The 22,104-nt window shown below is 46.4% G+C and overlaps 1 protein-coding gene across 5 annotated transcripts in view; it reads right to left on the bottom strand.

The window, feature by feature from the left end:
- Nucleotides 1-5,492: 5,492 nt before the first annotated feature.
- The window catches only part of SLC7A2 (solute carrier family 7 member 2), a 65,396-nt gene continuing 48,784 nt past the window's right edge, over nt 5,493-22,104 (bottom strand). For 4 of the 5 annotated variants that reach the window (XM_007495618.3, XM_007495617.3, XM_007495616.2 and 1 more), the window contains exons 6-12: nt 21,659-21,881; nt 18,238-18,377; nt 15,233-15,335; nt 14,341-14,516; nt 13,180-13,346; nt 11,686-11,794; nt 5,493-8,954 (exon numbers count right to left, since the gene is read on the bottom strand). In XM_007495618.3, coding sequence (XP_007495680.1) covers nt 8,818-8,954; nt 11,686-11,794; nt 13,180-13,346; nt 14,341-14,516; nt 15,233-15,335; nt 18,238-18,377; nt 21,659-21,881 — 1,055 coding nt within the window. In that variant the 3' untranslated portion in view covers nt 5,493-8,817. Of the gene's footprint in view, nt 8,955-11,685; nt 11,795-13,179; nt 13,347-14,340; nt 14,517-15,232; nt 15,336-17,840; nt 17,978-18,237; nt 18,378-21,658; nt 21,882-22,104 lie in introns of all 5 variants that reach the window. The other variant, XM_001373687.4, reaches the window with a different exon arrangement.

Here is a 22,104-nt window from a genome sequence, read left to right as displayed (position 1 = left end):
TATTGTGTGAATTTTAATATATATATATTTTAAAATTCTGGTCAGGGATCCATAGAACTCACCAGCCTATCAAAGGAGGTGAGGATCCAGAAGAGGTCAGGAACTTCTCGCCTGGGATTTAGCAAAGGCAGATCTGGGAGGGTTCAGTTTAATTACTTGATAATTAAGCATGTCTGCTGAGCTCCACTGATACAAAGACAAGATGGTCCTTGAACTCAGAGGAGACCAGCTGATATGTTCCCAGATAAGGAAATCCAAAATCCAAACTGAGTTAGGCAAAGTAACTTTAGGAACCCTGAGAACTGAGGCTATCAGGAAAGACCTATCAGGAAAGAAGTCGTGACGTCTGACATTCTGTAAGATAACAGGGAGGCATGAGTGCCCTCTAGACTGGGGGACAGCCCACGCCAAGACAGAACGTCAGTGTTGGAAGAGAGCTAGCCAATAGATCTCTTCTACCATAAAAAAGCATACTTGAAAGGCAGCAACATGGAAAATTCTGGAGGTGGAAGCCCTGTTGTGCCAGGTTGGAAATGGCACATTTTATTCTAGAGGCAAGGAGGAGCCAGAGGAGATTTTTCAGTAGGGGAGTGGTATTGAAATGTGCTTGAAGATCAGGCAGTCTGTAGTGGGTCCCAGAAATGAAGAGAGGAGAAAATGGAGCAGGATGACGGAAATCTGGAGGTTTGGGGGAGGAACCAGTCTGGCCAGAGAAGACCCTCCCTGATGGCCACTGATAAACAGGTAAAGATGGCATTTATGTTCCATGCTCTCGAGATCTGCACATATGACTGACAGACAACATTCCCCAACCTCAGGACCCCTGGGGACCCTCCAGTCACCTGTCCTTGCTAGTTACAGTGCCAGCCTCAGCCCTTCTGCCCCAGACTTAACCCATCCTTGAGGTTACATGCCAACCTCAAGCTCTTCCCTATGCCACTGAAGTCACCACCTCTAGCCTTCCCTCCAAAATCACCTGTAAGTCACATGTATCCTGCCCCTTGTTTTCTGTCACACTCAGCCCTCCCATGAAGCCAATAAAACACCACTTTTTGTTACTTTGGGCCATCAACCTCCCCAGGAAACCTTCTGAACTTTTTTGGGGCACCTGCAATTCTTCAGGTGGGCAATCTTCACTAACTGTGGCAAATGGATGGCCAAGTATAGACAGTTGCTTTTGCCAGCAGTGTAGAAGACTGATTGGAGAGAGAAGGGAGAGGAAGCAGGTTGCCCTAGGGAGATGTGAAGATGAGGTCAATTCAATTCAATTCAATAAAATATTTCTTTCTCTTTCCTTAAATCCTTACCTTCCATCTTAGAATCAATTCTGTGTTGGTTCTAAGGCAGAAGAGTGGTAAGAGCTGATGACAAGGGTTAAGTGACTTGTCCAGGGTCACCAGCTAGGGGTACTAGGGTCACCGAGTCACTTAACTGCCAATTTCTTAATTGCCTTCCTCATGCCAGGCATGGGAAATGGAGTACCCACCAAAAGCCATCCCTAGCCGCTAGGAGCTTTCATCCTCCTGGACACTGGAGAAAGTGACTGCGAAGAGGGGAATGTCTTCAGAAGCTGCACAAAGGAGGAAGGCTTTAGCTTGCTGAACATATCCCACATTGGGATCTCCCAAAAGGGCATTAGCTTAATGGGGAAGGCTCATGTTGGGGGGTTTATGAGGAGGTCTAAATTAGAGAATTACATCAATTACCGGCATTAAACTTGAATGGATGCCAAAGAGACCTTCATCTGCACGGCCATTCTCCCAGCTAGTAGACTCACAGCCCTTCTTCAACTCCCTCAAGGATGACTCCCAACTTCCCCACTCCTGAACCAGCTCTGGTAAGGAGCCTTCTGTACCTGCTTCACTGGCCTTGGCATTCAGTGATCTTTCATGACAGCTCAGACCTGCCACAACTTGAGCCTTTCAGAAGCCCTCCATGCTGGCAGGGAACATCAGAGGGAACCCTTGTCCTGGTGACCAGGATAGACAAGGTGAAGTCCTCTCTCCCCCAGACTTAAGTCACTCATCTCAAATCCATGTATTATCCATCACACTGGATTCTGGAGACGCTTGGGAATGGCATCACCCAACAAGACAGCCATGTGGGATTCCACTTGGAGCCCCCAGGGGGTGCCAAAAGACGAGGCATTTTCCATGTCTCCATTGGAACACAAGTTTAGAGCCAGCCCAAAAGGTCCTCAGAGGATACAACTTTGGACCCTCATTTTACAAATAAGGGAACTGAGGGCCAGAGAAGTCAGATGACCTGCCTATGGTCGGCCAGGAAGCAGTGGAGCTTCTGACTCTCAGATTGGACCATTCATTTCTCTCTCAAGCTTTGGCCTGTAGAAATGGGGGCCTTGGGACCCCCAGAGGTAGCGCAGATTCTAGTTGTCTCAATGAGGGGCTTAGAAGAGCCTGAAAGCCTAGGACCCAGAGGGGTGCTGATGCTCCCCAAGTCCTGCCAGAGCACATGGGCTGCTTCCACACTAATCCTCTCCCACATATGATGCCCAGCCCATCTTCCACTGTCTTCAGGACACAGAATGGCAGGATAATTGGAGAGTGAATTCTGACTATATCATGGATTTTGGGGCAGCCTTGGAAATCTCAAGCCCATCCTCCCAGGGGTGAAATGGGTTCCCAATCCGCCTTCAGGCACCAACTGAAGGAAATGAGGATGGTCCTTTGGCCTGGACAGAAGTTGGGGGAGGGGACAGTTGTCTACTTCTGCTTACACCCAAGGGGAAGCAATCCAAGTGACAGGAGGCAGAAGAGGCAGTGGAGATAGATTCCATCCTGGGATAAGAAAAGACTTACTTCTAATGAGAGCTGTCTAAAAGTAGAATGGGCTGTGCTGGAGAGAGACACAACTCAGGGAAGCCATAGACCCAAATCGGGGACAAGTCTCTGCTCTGCTTATCAAAAGAGCCTACTTCTGGAGTTGTCGAGGGCCATCAATTCTGAAACCCTCCCTTGGCAGAGAAGGAAACTGAGACTGAGGGAGGTTTAATGACTGTCCCAGGGACACACAGGCAGTTTCCGAGGTGAGATTTGAACTGAGGTCCTGTCATTCCAGAGCCAATGCTCTCCACTGGCATCATGCCCACGACACTACCTCCTCAGCATCTGACATCTAGGCTTTGCCTTGAGGGTGGGAATGGGAATGGGAAAGTCCCAAGCCAATCAGGTGGGATGCTGCAGAATTAGAATTTGACTTGGGGGGGGGCAGCTGGGTAGCTCAGTGGCTTGAGAGCCAGGCCTAGAGACGGGAGATCCTAGGTTCAAATCTGGCCTCAGACACTTCCCAGCTGTGTGACCCTGGGCAAGTCACTTGACCCCCATTGCCTACCCTTACCACTCTTCTGCCTTGGAGCCAATATACAGTATTGACTCCAAGATGGAAGATAAGGGTTTATAAAAAAAAAAAGAATTTGACTTGGAAGTTGACTTGGTAGAGAGATGAGTGAGATGATGGGTATGAACACCCTCTAAATCATCAGATGGAGTGCGTGGGCTTTTCAGTTTTGCTGAGCTGCTGCTTTTGCTTTTTTCAGTTACATGTAGAAACAATTTTTTGACATATATTTTTTCTAAAACTCTCACCTTCCATCTTAGAATCAATACTGTGTATTGGTTCTAAGGCAGAAGAACAGTAAGGGCTAGGCAATGGGGGTCAAGTGACTTGCCCAGGGTCACACAGCTGGGAAGTGTCTGAGGCCAGATTTGAACCTAGGACCTCCCGTCTCTAGGTCTGGCTCTCAATCCACTGAGCCACCCAGTTGCCCCCAACATTGTTTCTTGACATTTTAAAATTCTTATTTTCTCCTTCTCCTCCCTCTCTCTGAGGCAGTGAATAGTTTGCTATCGGTTATACCTATACTTTCATGTAATGCTTTTTCCAATATTTCTCATGCCATCATAGAAGTCACATATTACAATTCAATAGCAATCCCAAGAACAAAATAGTGGAAGATGGCCTGCTTTGTTTGATCTGCACTCGAGGCCACAACAGTTTCTTCTTTGGCTATGGATGGTATTTTCACCATGAATCCCTTGTGGCTAGCTTGTCCTTCACAATTGATCATCGCACAGTATTTCTGTTATCACATACATTTTTTCCTGCTTCTGCCCACTTCACTTTGCATCAAGTCTTTCCAGGTTTTTCTGAATTCATTCTGTTCATTGTTCCTACTGGCACAATACGATTCCATTACAACTATATCCATTTTCCAAGTGATGGACAACCCCTCAGTTTCCAATTCTTTGTTATTACAAAAAAGGGATACAAAAATATTTAGGTCCTTTTTCATTATCTCTAATCTCTGTGTGATACAGATCCAGTAGCATATTGTTGAGTCAAAAGGTATGCATGGTTTTGTGGCTCTGAGCCTGGTTCCATATTTTTTTTCTTCAAAATGAAGGTATCAGTTCATCGTTCCACCAACAGTGTGTTGGTGTCCCACATCTCCTCCAACATTTACTCTTTTCCTTGTTGGTCATGTTAGCCAATTTGGTAAGCGTGAGGTGGTACCTCAGAGTTGTTTAATTTTCATTTCTCTCATCCATAGTGATTTGGAGCATTTTTTCATATGACCATGGAGAGTTTTAATTTTTTCCTCTGTGAACTGCCTGTTCATATCCTTTGACCATTTTTCAAATGGGGAATGCTTTTTATTCTTATAAATTTGGCTGTTTTCTATATATTTGAGAGATGAGGCAGATACTTGCTGCAAGATTTCCCTCAAATTTGTTATTTTCCTTCTAATCTTGGTTGCATTGGTTTTATTTGTACAAAACCTTTTTAACATAACCAAAATGACCCAATTCATTTTTCATAATGTTCTCTCTTGTTATACATGTATGTATATGTAATACATTTTCCCCTTATCCATAAGCCTGAGAGGTAAACTTTTCCATGTTCCTCTCATGAGTTAATGGTTTCACCCTTGATTTGTAGATGGAGTATGTTTTGACTTTATCCTGGTGTATGGTATGAGATGCTGGTCCAAGCCTAGTCTCTGCCATATTGCTTTCTAGTTTTCCCAGCAGTCTTTGTAAGTTTTTAGTTTGTGCTTCTTTTTCTTCATTGTTTCAAGGGATGGCACTCAGGTGGGGTGGGAGGGGAAGGGAGTACACCCCTACAGCTCACCATTTTATAGAGATGGAAACTAAGGTCCAAATTAGAGAAATTACTTGCTCTAATTCACACAGGGAGTAAGTGGGTAGAAGGGGTGGGATATCTGAGGCGAATGAGTGGCAGACGAGGAGATCAGGAAACTCGAGTTCTTGGTCTAAGGGCTCCTTGTATCTGTGTGACCTTGGATGAATGACTTGGCTTGTTTGGGTCCTATGATTCCTCAGAGATGATCTCTGGTCTAGAAAAAGGCTCTGTCCAAGATAAGATGGATGGATGGAGGGAGGACCCTTTGACAGTATCATTCCCCAATTTGTATTTGACAAGGGCAAAAATAGGCAAGTTGGACTCAGAAGAATTATAACCACATGTTTATTTTTCTTTCACAAAACAGGATAGGAGGAAAGAATTAAAAAAAAAAAACCTTTTGTTCCACTCAAGTTTTCTGGAACGCCTGCCTGGAATGGTCTTTGCATTGCAAAGAAAAGGGGGGTCCTTGAGTGGATGGTCTGGTGTGGGGACAAGCAGAATACATTTTCTTTTCTGGGACTAGCATCTTGGAAAGCCAATTGCCTTTTGATGAAACTAGTTTAATAGCTCTTGTGTCCAGTGGCCACTTGCTGTGTCACAAGGATAGAAGTGATGGCTAGAGACCAGACACACGTGGATATGCCCCTCTGAAAACCCAACATAGGGAGCAATACAAGCACTCTAGAATCCCGACCAGAGATGACAAATAAGGCATGCAACAACGAGAAGGTTTCCAGGTCTGAGGTTGATTTCATGCTAGAAATGTATAAATACCGTGTTCTTGGAAAACACCATTAAAAATCGTATATACACTATAAAATTGGATTTCAAAATAGTTTAATACCTTAAAACATCCTGTAGAAACATCTATTAATAGAGAGAACATCACATCGAATTTTTGACCCACCTTTAAATCTCATTCCCTGAAACTCTGCCATAAACCCAACTATCTCTATTATTTCTAAGTATATATGTAAATGTTTGCATGTATCTACATAGGCACCTGGGAGTGTGTGTATGCATAAGCACACATACCTCCCTACTGCTCTCATCTGGAGGAAGGTCTGGCCAGGCAGGCCCATTCAACTCTAAATGAACAATCTTGTGACATCGGAAAGAAAAACCTCCATTTAAAAAACAAAACAAAAACAAGGACTCTAGTGGAAAGGACTAGAGAAAGACAGTGTTCATTCTATCTGGCTATACGTGATCTAGACTTAAAACAAACCAACTACATAGGAGATTCTCCGTTTCCCACGAAACCTCCTTTTTCTGTCCTTAGCACATTGGAAATGTTTGTGTTTGCTGATAACGATCCAATTCCTCATTAGAAAACCTATTTTTAAAAGGCTCTAGGGGCTTGGCTGAGGTGTCTACTGCTAGCTAAACCCATTCCTACAATCCTTAAGAGGGGATTTGGGGAGGCCTTCAGTCTCAATTCCTTTTCTTCCATGGGGAAGGGCCTTTAAAAGAGTTCTCCACCAGCTGCCTCAAGTCCCTCTGCCTCTTGGGGCCTCAGTTTTCTCCTTTGTGAAATAAAATTGGACTAGATGGTCTCCAAGGTCCCATTAAGCTTGAGTGCTTGGGTTTTATGCTCCTAAATTAGGTTTTAAAATTAGAGTCAGGGTTCTCATCCTTCCAAATAGAATAGTAGCCTGTCACTCAACAACAGAAGCTCATGGCTTCCCCTACCTCTCCACCACCAATTAAGGAATCAAGAACCAATAGGGGACTTCCCAGAATGGGAACAGCAAGCTAAAGTTGCCTTTTCCCGAGTCCTTTCCATTGGGCCAATAAGAATCCTGAATGTTCTTTGGACTCTCTAGAGGTCAAGCCCACCCCCAATAGGTATCTGAGACTCAGCACTGCCCTCCCTCCAATTCTAAATGTGAAGACTCCAGAAGAGCATCTCCTCTTCCACCAAGAGAGGCATCAACTTGGTGAGTAGTAATGTCCCCCCACTGAAGAAACTGAGCCCCAATTCCTGCCTACAAACCCCTACTTGAAATGGGTCTGGATAGGAGGCGTGGCTAATTTGGGGACTGACTCATTTTTATTTCATTTTGGCTCATATTTTCAGATCACTGAACCCCTAAAGCAGGCATGGCACCCCCCACCCCCAACCCCAGCAACTGTGTGTGCCCTCACCCTGGTAGGAGACAGGAAGTGTTTCTATTACCAGTATTGACATACTCCCTGATTAACAGGGCCAAACAGATGGAAATACTTAATAAAAAAATGGGAGAGAAGAGAGAAGGAACACATCTTAAAATGTTTCCAAAAGAAACAGGGCAAGAAGCAAGCCCTCCAACTGGACCTAGCTGCTTTTGGCTAACTAAGGAGAGCAGAACAGTTGGGGAGCAGCTTTGCCTTTTCCTGTGACTCACTTTTTTGTTGTTGTCCTCATTGTTATTCCAAGAAGGCAGAAATGAAGGCTTTGGGCATACAACAAGAGAAAATCCTAACTTTTAAAAGAAATTGGTGGATTTGGCCCAGAGGAGGAACAATGAGTTAAATTTAGGCAAATCTCAGGCATTCTGTGCCTTCCACCCCAAGATAGGCTGGCTGATGGATGTGTTTGAAGTCCTCATGAGTCTGTGTGCTCAAGATCCTCCCCACCCCTCTCCATTTTACTCTCTCTACTTTGACAGGGATGTGACACGGTGATGATATGACTAACTGCTGAGGAAGATTCCTCAGCTACTGAGTCCAACCCCCTCAGCTTATGGAAGAGCCTAGAGATAGCAAAGGACTTGTCTAAGGTCATACAGCTAAGAAGCAGCAGAATCAGAACTGAAAGGCATGTCCTTAGACACCAAATCCAGTGTTCTTCCCACCACAACAGTAGTAGGTGCTTAAAATATGGTTGTTGAATTATATAATTATTAAATGCTGTGGAATGTTATATCTACAGTGTATGACAAGTCTGAAGCGAATGCTCATATTTACTAATTTATTAGAAACATTTCTTTACTGGGGGAAGGGTCATCTTAAGGGATCCACTATTGACATTTATAAAAAAAGCTACCGAGGACGCTTTCTTTGTCCCTGTTCTGCTGCTCCCCTAAAGCCCTCTTTCCATGTGAACTAGAAGGGATGGATGGGAACACCAACAGTTTGTCAGCTAAAGGAACAAGGTCAAAGAGATCATCAGAGGCACAATGGCACCATACAAGAAGAGCATACCTGGACAGGTACATACACTCCTGCTACTCAACACCCTTCAATTTCTGGGAGGGCTGCCCAGTAAAGGCTAACACTGGCAATATCCTAACAGGATTACACAAAACAACAAAAGCAAAAATTTCCATGTACCAAAAGGTGCAAGGTGCAACTCTGGTCTTCCTTTCCCCATTTATTGTTGGGCTCATCCTAGAAGCAAGAATCCTCAAGGAAGGGGTGGTCCCCAGACAGCATTGCTCTTGTCTGGGTTCACTCAGCCCAGAGACACAAACATCAGGGAGGGGATATCTGGGAAAAGCAGCAAACTGAGGACAACGATGGTGGAACCTGGCAAAAACATCCTGTCCTGGTTTCCAACAAAAGACAGATGGAGCATTGCACTGGAGCTGTGTTTCCCAGTGGAGGGCTCATAGGCAGCATCAGCATCGACTTGTCCGGTCCAGGGGAAGGATGGACGTTGGACCTGCCCTATGTTAGGCTGCTGGCCTCAAGAGGACTTTTTTCTTCTGCCTTCTCAATCATGTTCTCTGAACACATGCCTTCATCTTCCTTACGGCTACCTTCTAAGCTGTGTCTGATGCCATAAGAAAAGTAAATCAGGAAACCTTCAAGAAGGAAAAAAGACATCAGTTAGTGATTCTTGCCCCTGCTGGAACAGCCTCCAAACCACAGGTCTCCCTCTCCTTGGGACAGGTCAGCCCTCATGAAATAAAACCTCTCCTTGGCTCTCATCTGCTCATAACTTCAAACCTCAAAGTGACCTCAGGGACCATCTGCTCCAACGCCCTCATTAAAGTTGAGGAAACTGAGGCCCAAGGAGGGAATAGAATTTCTTCAAGGTCACACAGCTATTAAACATTAGATATGAGATTTGATCTCCACTCCAGCCAGCATTCTATTGTATCCCAATCTCACTCTTTTGCCTGCTGAATTCATGTAGTCATTGTAATTCTTCTCTGGGCCTCAAGTAACCACCCTATCCCCAAATCCCATTTCGTCAGGGTGTAAAGATTTGTAACTGAGGGCAGAGCCAAGATGGTAGAGAAGGTACATAGATGCACCTAATCTCCAACCAAATTAACTCTCCCAAAACCCAAGATAAAAGGCCTCAAAATGAATTCTGGAGTAGCATAACCCACAAAAAGATGGGTGAAATAATTGTTCAACTCCAAACAACTTACAAGGCTGGCACAAAAGATCTAGTGCACTAGAGTAGAAGTAGAGGGCAAAGTGGCATGCCAAAGGCAGCCCTAACATGGCAATAGGCCTAGGGCATAGCTGAACCAGCAGCAAAGGCTTTCAGAGCACTCAGCCACAGAAAGTAAGAGGGGATCAGACAACTGCTCAGAAGGAGATTACAGGGGTCCCTTGGCTGGCCCTGGATGCATTGCCCAAATACAGAACCAGGTCACAGTCTTAGGAGTAGGTCTCAAAGTAAGGAGGAGCCCTAGCACACACTAGAGCTTGTGGCTAGAGGGAAGAAAGGGACCCTTGTCATAGTTCTAAGATATAAAATAGTGCTTTTGGTTACTCACAGACACCTCTCATTAGATCATGCTACCTTGGAAGAACTAAAAACATAAGTCTCCAGAGCCAGCTTTGAGCTTGGAACAGTGCTCCAAGTATTGATTCCAAGACAGAAGGTAAGGGTTTAAAAAAAAAGAATACAAGTCATTCCCCAGTTGGTAAATGGTCAAAGGATATGAACAAACAGTTCTTGGACAAAATAATTAAAGCTCTCTGGAGTTCTGGAAAAAATCCCTATTAATTATAAATTTCTATTTCAAATCACTGTTAATTAGAGAAATAAAAATTTTAAAAACTTGGAGGTATCATACCACACTATTATGACAGAAAAAAAGAAAATGACAAAATTTGGAGGGGATTTAAGAAAATTGAGACACTAAGACACTGTTGGGGGAGTTGTGAACTGATTCGACCATTCTGGAGAGTGAATAATTGGGACTGATGCCCAAAGGGTTATAAAACAGTACATTCCTTTTGGCCCAGCAATACCATTACTAGATTTGTATTCCAAAGAAACTCCAAAAAAAGGGGGGGGGGGGAAGGCCATATACATACAAAAATATTTAAAGTAGTTCTTTTTGTGGGGGCAAAGAATTGGAAAGTAAGAAGGTCCCCACCCACTGATGAATGGCTGAATAGGTTATAGTATATGATTGTAATGAAATACTATTGGGCTGTAAGAAATGATGACCAGGAAGAGCTCAGAAAATCCTGGAAAGACTTACACAAACTGAAGCAAAGTGAATCGAGCAGAACCAGGAGAACTGTACATAGTGACAGAAATACTGTACAATGAACAACTGGGAATAATTTAGCTATTCTCAGCAATACAATGATCCAAAACAATCCCAAAGGACTTATGATAAAAAAATGCCATCTGTTTCCAGAGAATGAACTGATGGAATCTGAATCAGACTGAAGCAATCCTTTTTTTTTTACTTTCCTTCATTTTTTTTTTAATTTTAAATTCTCCCCACAAAAGGATTAATGGAAAAATGTTTTATATGATTGCACATGTAAAATCTGTAAGATTGCTTGCCATCTGGAGGGAGGGAGGGAGAGAGAAAGAATTCTAGACTCAAAATTCTTTTTAAAATGTTGGAAACTAACCAATGCAACCAAAAGGGAAGTAACAAACTGAAAAAAAAATTTTATAACAAAAATCTGACAAAGGTCTAATTTCTCAAATTTATAAGGAATTAAGTCAAAATATACAAGAAATAAAGCCATTCCCCAATTGACAAATGGTCAAGAAACATGAATTTTTATGAGTTTTCAGATAAAGAAATTAAAGCTATCAATAATCACATGAAAAAGTGTTTTAAATCCCTCCTGATTAGAGAAATGCTAATCAAAACAACTCTTTGATACCACCCCACACCTAGAAGATGGGCCAATATGACAGTAAAGGAAAATAATGAGATAATAATAATAGATAATAATAATAATGAGATAATAATAATAGAGAAGGCAATGGCAAATCTCTCCAGTGTCTCTGCCAACATAACCCAAATGGGGTGATGGAGAGTTGGACATGACTGAATAACATGATTGATAATAGATTGATGTGGATGATTCTGCTGGTCCATGTCAATTAAGCCAAGAAGTGTGGAAGGTAGGATGGTGGAGGAGAGCTCCTCTATGCTGTGGGTCTTCCATCAGCCCATGGGGCCTCTCTGAACCAGACAATAACCAAGGCGTCCCAAAGGTATTGTATACATTCTGCAGAAGCCCTGGGGGATGGCAGTGGGGCAGGGGAAGGAAGTAGCACTGACTAGGGGGCCCTGCCATGGGCTGAGAGGTACCTACCTACAGCCATCCAGATGCTGAATCGGATCCATGTTTGGGCATTCAGCTGCATCATGAGGTAAACGTTCACCAGGATGCTGAATGCAGGCAAAAATGGCAGCAGGGGAACCTAAGGAGAGACAGGCAGACACAAGTCCTGCACTCAGGAAAGCTCCTGGCTTTCATCAAGGCTTCCCATTGCTTAAGAAGCTAATCCCATATGTGAAGGAAATTTCCTGCCCTAAAGTGACCCCAAAGCACTTTCTCTTTCCTAGCACATGTGGTTCCAAGGGTCCCCTGAGTTCTAGCCCCCATCCCTTCCCCCTGTATCCGCTGCTCTCATGCCACCAACCAACAGACCCAGAATTCCTGGTCCCAGGAGCCACCCATGTGCATCATGGGAAGTCTGCCTTAGTTAGAATGGCCTTGACCAGGAACCCAAGTGTGCCCATTAATCAGGGACTACCTTAATCATACTCTCCATCTATAACTTGCATATTCTTCCACCACAAAAAAATATTAAAAAGTCCAAGGAGAAAGGGAGACATATGGGGCCAATACAGAGAAAGGCCAGCAAGGCATAAACAAAGACACACAGTGATAAGCTATGGCCATGTTAAAAGGAATAATTGAGGCAGCCAAACTTCAGAAGAGGCTACACAGAACAGATACCCTGTCACTGTTATTATTCTGTTAAAATGGGTACCTCCTGGGGAAAAATGCTCCAAATCACCAATAAGAAAAGAAACACAAATCAAAACAACCCGAGGCTTCAGCTCTCGCCTGTGGATCGGCAAAAATGACTCCAAATGGCAATAGACGATGTTGGTGGGCTTGTGGGAAAATAGACACACTGTTGGTGGAGCTATGAAATGGTACAATCATTTGGGATTACAACTAAAAAGCAAAGCTAAACATAGAATAAAAAAAGGAAAAAAGAACAGAATGAGACAAAGAGGCCGCTGAGATGAGATAGGTGCTCTTTGAGAGAGCCTGGCCCTTCCTAAATCCTAGGCTCTTCCTTGGATGGGTTATTTCCTATTTAGATTCTGCAAAGCCTGTCTGTACAGATCTGCTTACAGGTTGTCAGACTGGGGGTTCCTGGAGGGCAGGGACTGTTCAGTTCTTAGTATCTGGCATGCAGAAAAGGCTTAACTGACTGGCCGCTCTCCTGTTCTGCCCATCAGAGCTCCAGGGCATGGACTTGATTCGGTTCAGTTCTATACTCAGCAGCATATGCTAAAGAATGTGCATCTATGTGGCACTGGGCGCCATACCAAGGAGACAAAAATAGAAATGAAGAACAGGCTGTACCCTCAGGGACTTGATATTCTTGAGAGTACAAACAAGAAAAGTATAGCATTCGTGTGAAGTGGTAAGGAGCTAGGAGAGGGGGCACGGAAATCAGGAGAGGCCCACTGGGCCCACCGCCATCTTTGGATTCTGAATGTCCCTAAGCTACCACTTTGCCTTGCTCCAAGATGCCCCATCAGGATGGGGGCTTTGAGCACTTACCATGAAGGCCACTTTCTGCTTATTCTGAGGTTGCCTCCAGATGATAAAGATGAAACTGATGAAGAAGAAGACGAGCACGGCGAGAAGGGCGAGGCTCCACGTTTCCTTTACGGAAATGGCATGAAGGCCATAGGTCATCAGGATGCTGAAGCCGAGGATCAGCAATGCTTCACCAAAGGCCCGGGGAGAAAGGAAGAATTACAACTTAGACCAACCAGCTCCCCAGTGAAAGGGAGCCACTTTCCTAGAAAGGGCCAATTTTCCAATATAGCCCCTTGGTCACTGTCCAGGGACTTGTGCCTGCCTCTGACACCCAGGGTCCTAGATTTAGAGCTGGAAGGGATCTTGGCACAGCCGTTATCAACTCCAACCCTTTCATTTTGCAGAGAAGTCCACTGGTGAAATGGCTTGGCTCACCCAGGTGTCGTATCTAAGACAATTCCCATCCAGAACTTCTGACTCCGAGTCCAGTGTGCTAGTGTCTGGGCAAAATTTAAGACTTTCATCTGCACTGGTAAACCAAGTTCCCCCAGAAGGAGTTGACTATGTAGACTAAAATCACGGATTTTTTTTTTCATTTAAAAAAATGAAGAAAAGGCAAATTTCATTAATGGAAGCTAGAGCTTTCTGTCATCCCTTTAATGACTTTTACTTTGGATTTTTCTGAGGTGCAGTGGGGCAACTTCCCAAATGCAGTCCTGCCTACTCTGCTGCCTTCTCAGCTCCAACATTCCCACTACTCCCTCATTGGTCAAGCGGCATGTTATAGTTTGGGAAATATGCAAATAAAAAGTTTTTTGAGAGATGCTTTTCATCCATCTTGTTTCTCCCCGTGGATGACCATGCATCTGATCTCTTCCTATATTAAAGCTCTAGCTGAGGAGGATTTGTTATTTGGAATTCAAAGGAATGAGTAACTATAGAATCTTCTGGTCTGAACCTCATAAGGTTGTAGGAGTTCAGATGGGGGACGGGGGACTTCCTGGCCCTTTTAGGTCATGTCCCTCCTTCGTGGGCAGTACCTAAGTAGGGTAAGGCCATTGACAGCATCCTCAAAGGGTGTAATGGCCAGCCCCACTCTCTCAAAGGGGCTTCCTGCCATCTCTGCACCAATGACTCGTGGAGATGTGGGTCCTCCCAGCTCCGCTGAAGAAGACTCACCCAGCAGGACCACCAAAAAGTTAACAAGAGCAGATGAGCGCTGTGTGGGCAATGCTGAGGGCTTGAAGAGGACCTGCTGGCTGTTGTTGCCTTTCGTGTCTGTGGCTGAACCAGAGGTCAAGGCTTCCTTCTCTGGGGAGCACTTTGTCTTCTGGTGAGTCATGCTGGGCTGGTACCTGCTCCCAAAGACAGACTGGTCTCACTACCCCAACACGAACCTTCCCTCTGTCACATGCCACCTGTGTCACCTTGGGCAAGTCACTGTAACCTGATCCTTTCATCCAAGGGCTGGGATCCTATGGCCAAGCTCTAGCAACTCCTCCCTATCCCCGCCAACACCCCACCGAAGACCTCTCCTGGGGCCCTCGCTAGCAACCCTGCTGGTTTGCCAGGTGCCCAAAGGACCCCTTCCTGAGATTCAGGGCGCCATGGTAACCACCGATTAGACCCAACGACTCGGGATCCTCGCATTGCTGCCATGGTGGGAACGCTGGACCTGGAGGGCCACGTTCTAGCATCTGCCATCTAACCCCTCAGTGACGCTGAGGGGAGGAGAAATGCCAGAGATGAGAGAGAGCTTCTAGGGCAGATTCTGCCACCTGAGCTTCTAGTCTCCATCACTGAAAGCCCGAGGACTGGTGGCGTGCTTCAAGTCACACCTGAGGGACGAGACTCAAACTCGGGGCTCCCCTCGTTCAAGCCCAACAATCTCCCCATCACATTCTGTGGAGTCCTGAAAGGCACGATGCGGGCCTTGAACCCACGACCCACTGCAAGATATGGGTTCTGCCTGGTCACTGTCAGCAAGAGATCCCTGCATGGCACCTTCCCCAGGACGAAGACGATGAGGTAAAAGAAGACCTGGCGTGGGGTACGGGCATGAGGAGCTCACCTGAGGATAAGGACACACGCCGCCACAAGGGAATAGGCCAGGAGGGTCCCGATAGACATCATGTCCACCAGAGCCTTCAGGTCGAAGAGGAATGCCATGACCGCTGTCCAGAGAGAGGAGACCAAGACAAATAAGCACAATGGATCATTGGGGTAACTCCCTAAGCCCCAAGGTTATGGCTACCACTGTTAACCACGATTGTTAGTTTTGTAGTAGCTGAGTGTGTGTGTGTGTGTGTGTCTACACTCGCTACTCAGGGCAATTCTCTGAACCGAAGGTGATTCTGCCTCTCCCCTCCCTGTCTCGGGGCACATTCGGCAGATGGGCACATAGTCGGGGCTGGCTCCTCAAATTCTCCAAACCTCAAAAAGATAGTTCAAGCCTATCCTCGTGGCTGCTAATGGGCAACTTAGCCTGCAAATCCTTGGCCCCAAGTCATTCCTGGAAGCGTCCACCTACTGGTCCTTGCAAAAGGGTGACCGGCTTCTTCCTTGGAACACCCTAGTAATCGCGTCCAGGCAAAAACCGACCTTGCATCGCACGTCCAGGGGAAGGGTCACGTGGATGGGGAGGACCCGACACAGGCAATAGAGTCGGGGTCCGATGGCTCTGAACTTCGCTCTCCCCCAACAGATCAGCAAAAAATCTGGCGTCCAAAGCATCCTCTACACGTGGCATTGTTGCATAAAGGCGATCTTTCTTTAGTTTAAAAAATATCTTTTCAGTGGGCCCAGGAAAAGAGGGCTGTGGAGCAGGCTCCAGGCTGGGCCAATCCTATCTTGGGTTTGGGTCAGGGCTTTTTTAAGCCCTGCATGACCTAGAACCTACATAATGACCTCGGCGTTTGTCTTGCAGCCCTTCTTTTCTGTCTTAGGATCACTACTGCGCCTTGGTTCCAAGGCAGAAGACCAGTTCGGGGCCAGGCAATGGGGGTTAAGGGACTTGCCCAGGATCACACAGCTAAGAAGTGTCCGAGGCCCCCTCTAGGCCTGGCTCTCAATCCACTGAACCACCCAGCTGCCCTGGGTTAAGCGCTCTGAGTTTATCGTGCCAGACTTTTAACGTGCCTAAAAACAAAATGACACGGCGGGGATCGTGAGCCTGACCCTCACCTCCCTAGGAAAGTCTTCACCATGCAAACATATTTCTGGGAAACAATCCACTCTTTCCTTCTGCCTCCAGATGTAGCGAGCCCCACTCATTTCTTTTCTTTCCTTACGCTCAAGCTCCAACGTGGAAGCTCAGAAGAATCAGCCAGCCCCTGCCTCCTGGACCTGCCGTGCTCCGAGCAATCTGCCCATAAGTCTACCCACCAGTGTATTCTGGGTGATCATCCCCACCCGAGCTCAGGCAAGTCCGTTATCCTCTGCCGTCCAACTCTAGAGGGAGAAGCCTATGCTTGCTGCATAGTTTCCTCCTCTGCAAGATGAGACTTGATGGTCCCTGAGGTCCCTCCCAGCCTGAGGAGTCTATAATCAAATTGATCACAGGAAAAAGAAAAGCTTTTGAGCAGACTCTATCTGTGCTCTGAAGAAATCAATAGGAAAATCACGTTCCTGGAGACCTGCATTTCCCAAAAGCTGGGTCCCTTCCACCTCCAAGTCCCAGGACCCTGCATCGTCCACCTCGACAGCGTGTTGGTGTGGGATGTGTCTGCTGCAAATGTCGGGATGGTGACAAGATGGCTTGTGAGGAGTTCAGCTGAAGGGAGGAATCTGTGCGTGTGTGAATGAGTGTGTTTATACACATCTTTGCAAAAGCTGCCTCTGGCAGTTGGACTCTCTGCTAACACACCAACATGGCAGAGGGCCCAGAAGGTGACTCACTCTCACCACGTGGTTCTCCGCTCCTCTCTTGCCTGCCTCCAGCATTCTGCACATGCCCTTTATTAACTCCTCTGTGCCCAGCCTCCCTGGCGGCCTCAGGGCCACCCTTCTGGATGGGCTGCTCAGCTGGCTCCAACCAATGAGCCAACTTTGGGGTGGGGAGGTCTGTCGATGGAATGAGGTGGATGATTTTCCCAGGGTGGGAGATTCATCTTCTAAATGGGAGTCTGCCTAGTAACCATTCTCGGGGAAGCTATCATGAAACCAACATGTTTTATGGCAACAAGGACGAGTTTTGGGGTGGGTAGGTAGAGCAGTGTTAGCCTAGGCTGAGTTAATTTTACAATATCATTGGAAAACCACAAAGCGATTTCCTGCTTAATTTTTAGACAATTAAATAATCAGTCTTGAATTAAATCATAGGGAATCAATCGAGCAAATAATTCCAGGGAATCAATTCCTTCAGATCATTTTTGATCTAATACTTGGTATCCAGAAAGACTCACCATGTCAGTCACTTTCTGTTAAGAGACTGGATGAGTGGAAAAAAATTCAAAAGCTAAAAGCCCGCTTGCTAAGGGTCAAGCCATTTATGGATGCCAAGTACACCGCCACCAAGATTTCCTGTTGTGGGGGATCCCAACTGTCCGTGCCCACCTCGTTTATTTGTCAAGAATTCTCTTCCCTTACATGCATAGCAAAAGCATGCACCCTCTCAAGAAGATCCATGCATGGTGGCCCTTGCAATGAATGCTGAAGACACCTGGACTTGTGAGGCTTACCAGAGATGACCCCTGCTGTCAATGTGGCGGCAACTGGCGATTGCCTGTTGCTCAATCGGCCAAGAAATCTAAACAGTAAACCGTCCCGTGCCATGGCAAAGAGAATTCGGGGCAAAGGAAACATAGAGCCGAGAAGACTACAATAGAAAAATGAAGAATTCAAGGAACAAGTCATTCTAGGGTGGAAACAGGGATGGCACCCACGCAGGTGGGCTTGAGGATGATGCGAGAACCTGAACAAAATGTCATGATTATCGAGGAACAACCACACATTATCATCACCTTTCTTTCTGGCAGGAGCAATGCAGGCCAAAGAGAACACATCTGTATTTTTATTTGTCCCCCACGTCCTTGGTCAAAGACTCCCCTCTCCATACAAAAGTCAACTGGGTCTCACCTGCCATGGCACCAGCCAACAAAGTAGCAATGAGTGGGGTCTTCGTTTTGGAATTGACTTTAGCTAACCAATGGAAAAGCAAACCGTCTTCCGCCATAGCATAGATTACCCGTGGCATTGGGAAAATCGATCCAAGGAGACTGGATGGAAAGCAAACATACAAACCAAGCAAGATCATATCACAGAGGGAGAGTCCAGCCTTGCTGCCCCCCTCTTCTCACTGATTGGGATCCCAGGATACCGTACAGTGGGGATGCATTCAGAGGACCAATTAGGTCGCTATTGGTAGGTCTACTGCCAACAAGAGTATAAGGTTTAGAAAGATTTTTTTCACATGCTTGCTGTCCCCACTGTAGTTTCAGTGATTAGTAAGACAAGTCTGTTGAGCCAATGTCTTGCCCATGCCCAAGAAACCACCAATTATGTCATTTCAAAGGCAGCAAGCAACGAGGCTGGTTATCATTTTCGAATGTTCTCCCTGTCTCCACAGATGGCATATCAACCAGTTAAAAGTCTAACCAGTTGTTTGAGGGATGGGAGGGAGCTTGGCTCTCATAATACTCCAAGTTTAGGGCTAGAAAATAATTTAGAGCCTGGGTCAGACCAACTCCCAAACTTTAAAGATGAGGGAATTTAATTCCCTCCTAGATCAAGCTGGAAGGGACTTCAGAGACCATCTAAGTCTATCCCCCTTATCCAGCAGGAGGAAATTGAGGCAGCCCTGAGAAAAGATGGGACTTGCTTTAGGAATGGTCCAAGCTAGATTCAAACCCACATCTCTTGACTTTCTCCGATGAACCCTATTGCCTGATGGGCTCAATGAGCTAGTCCACAGCCACTTCTCCCTTGTTTTCCTTCTTCTGAAGCTATGTGTATAGTAGAACTTGGTGCCAAATGCCAGTTTTGTCACTTCCTACTTTGTGTTACTCTGGGCAAGGCACTTGACCTCCATGGGCCTCAATTTCCCCCTCTGTAAAATGAAGGGGTTGCCCTAAGTAGAAGACCTCTGAGGTGCCTTCTAGCCCTGGCTCAAGGATGGTTCAATTCTCGTCTGCCTGGCCCTCTGATCATGCCAGGGAGCAGGAATCTGAGGAGCAAGCAAGATAGCAATGCAGAAATGTGGAAAGTGATGCTCGTCATCATTTCCACAGTGAGCAGAAGCTGGGAAGCCTCTGCCCACCTGGCCTGGGCGGCTGCTCGGCTCAGTGGTGGTTCTGGGAAAAGGGGAAGATATTGAATCAAATCAGCTCTTCCAATTATGTGAATCCCTGATTTACCATGTGAATAGTTTCCCCATCTCCCTAAACATGGGGGGTGTAGCCCAATTTAAAACAAATTTTAAAAAAGACTAAAAGCCTTTTCAGGACCCTTTCAGGATCCCCTTTTGTTTTGTGCAAATTACAAAAGGAACCGATTAGGTACAAATAATTATTAAAATGTTCAAAGAAAAAAGGAGCCCTGATTTAAAGAGAGACAACTTAATTTAATGGGTTAGAGAAAATGAATTTAATGCTTCAGCAAGTGATTGCTTTTATCTCTCAAAACTCTTTTTAATGATGAGGAGGAGATGGGTTCCTTCAATTTCAGGTCTTTCAAAATTGGCATTAAATTTTAAACTTGGAGAGAAGGCCCTGAGCGTGTTATCCCCAGAGCTCCATTGGCACCATGACCTGGAGTCAAGGCTCCCTTTGATAAAGGGCACATCCTTTGCTTTGTATGTAGTCTTAGAAGCCTGTGAACAGGATCGGGGTGGAGGAGGGAGATTGGGGGAAGGCTGGCAGGGCTTCCTCTACCCTCTTTGAGAGTCTGTCCTTTTCTCACTCAAGCTCCATCGTTTTCTGAAATACTCCTGTTACTACACTGATACTGAAAAAACTCACCATGAGTTAAAATGATGGCAGTGTAGATAGTCTATACCAGGAGATATTTGGAAAACCATGGCTACTGGCAGAGCCTTCAAGTGAAGGTCGGACCGAAAACTCCAAGAGGGGGCAGGTTCTAGGGCTTGGGACACCATCAATGAGCGCCAAGAACCTAAATCTTCTTGGACTGCCCCAGTTGTTCTAGACTAGAGCTTCCCTGGGAGCTGCTCAAGTCTCTCCCCACCTTCCCAAAGTGGAGGATGATTGGTCTTTACCTGAAACCAATTTGCTATATTGACAAAGCAATTAATCCCCAATTACTGCCCAATTAAATCCAGAGGCCATTGTGATTGGGAAAGCAAGAGAACACTCTGTGGCCTGTCCATCCAGTGTTTGAGGTGGAATTTGAACTTGGGTCTTCCCTTCTAAGCCCAAGCAGTGTTCCTGCCACTATGTTATTTATTGCTTAGTTGTGTACAACTCTTCATGATCCCAAAGAATCTGGAGTGGTTTGCCATTTCCTTCTCCGGATCATTTTACAGATAAGGAAACTGAGGCAAGTAGGGTTAAGTGACTTGCCCATGGTCACACAGCTAGCAAGTGTCTAAAGCTGGATTTGAACTCAGGTCCTTCTGACTCCAGGGCTGGTGCTCCATCCATCATACCACCTTGCTGCCACTAACTATCCTGCATCTCTATCAGTAAAAAAGGAGATGATTTGGTTTGGGGCAACATGAGTTTTCAGGTGTAGCTGATAGGAATTTGTTGCCACCCTACCCCCTCACCCCATCCAATCTGGATCAAAAATCCTTGTTGACTCACTGGGTCCCAAAAGAAAAATTATGGCAAAGACCATGGGTGACCCCAAAGCTGGCTGAGGCCCTTCTCACAGCTGTGTCCTGGACCTCCGTGTGTCTGGGCTCTCCCACCCCCTCCCCACTGGGCAGCCAGGGATGCCACCATTAGTGCTCCCATCACGGGGCTCAACGCCCGAGTCTCAGTCTGTGGCAGGCACTGCAGGATTCTTTAAGGAGGCGAGGATCAGAAATATAAGCATCCTTCCAGCACCCTTTCCCACCCACCACCAACCTCCCTCTCCCGGGTCGGTCACAGGAAGAGGGACCTCTCCCAAATGTTCCTTATGGGGATCCCGAGCTCTTGTGCTGCTTAAACATGCCCACCCAGACTATGTGGGAAGGCTGCCAGAACAGCATCCCTGAAGGCTACCGTTGGCATCATATGGGGCAAACTGGTTACAGCGAGGCCCAGCTCCTGTGAGGGCATTTAGATCAACCCCTGACCTGGGATCCTCTGCAGAAGAGATGTCACAGCTGGGCATCAAGCCCCATCCTGGACCCCTTTTGTGAGGGGGAACTCACTACCTGTCAGAGCAGAGATGCCCTGTGCCATCACTGTGTTATATGGCAACCACCCTGATCTCATTATAGGCTATGGAACAGGCTCGGCTCAGCTCACAGGAGGGGGGTCCCTCTCCTCTCACTGCACCCCTGTAATGGGATTAGGGGCATCCTCGAGGTCTGGCCCCCCCAAACACATACCTTGTGGACAGAGCACAGAGCGAGCCCACGGCCACAACATACTTGGCAGGACCCCAGCCGACGTAGTCGAAGGCTACAGGGAGAGGGCTGCTCTGGTCCAGCAGGTAGTAGGGCATCATGAGCGTCAAGGCTGCAGAAACGCCGAAGTAAGCCATGAAACAAACGAGCAGGGAGGTGACGATGCCGATCGGAATGGCCCGCTGAGGATTCTGGACCTCCTCCCCTGAGGACGTGGAGAGAAAGGTCAGGGAGGCTCAGTGGGAGAGAGGACCCCCCTGTCTGGCTTTGCCTGGAGGCCCAGGCACTCAGCAGGCCTGGACCATGCTCTGAGGGGGTGAAGAGGGCAGAAGAAAGTGGGCACTGGCCCCGGGGTCCCAGCCGAATCAATCTATGAATGGAGAATGGCAAAGCCTGAGACCAGGGAGGCAGAATCAAGAGCCACCAAG

This window comes from Monodelphis domestica, chromosome 6 (genome assembly GCF_027887165.1).
Source record: "Monodelphis domestica isolate mMonDom1 chromosome 6, mMonDom1.pri, whole genome shotgun sequence".
In the NCBI taxonomy this organism is placed as follows: domain Eukaryota; kingdom Metazoa; phylum Chordata; class Mammalia; order Didelphimorphia; family Didelphidae; genus Monodelphis; species Monodelphis domestica.
Note: the sequence above shows the minus strand (reverse complement) of the source record. Positions and strands in the feature narration are given on the sequence as shown.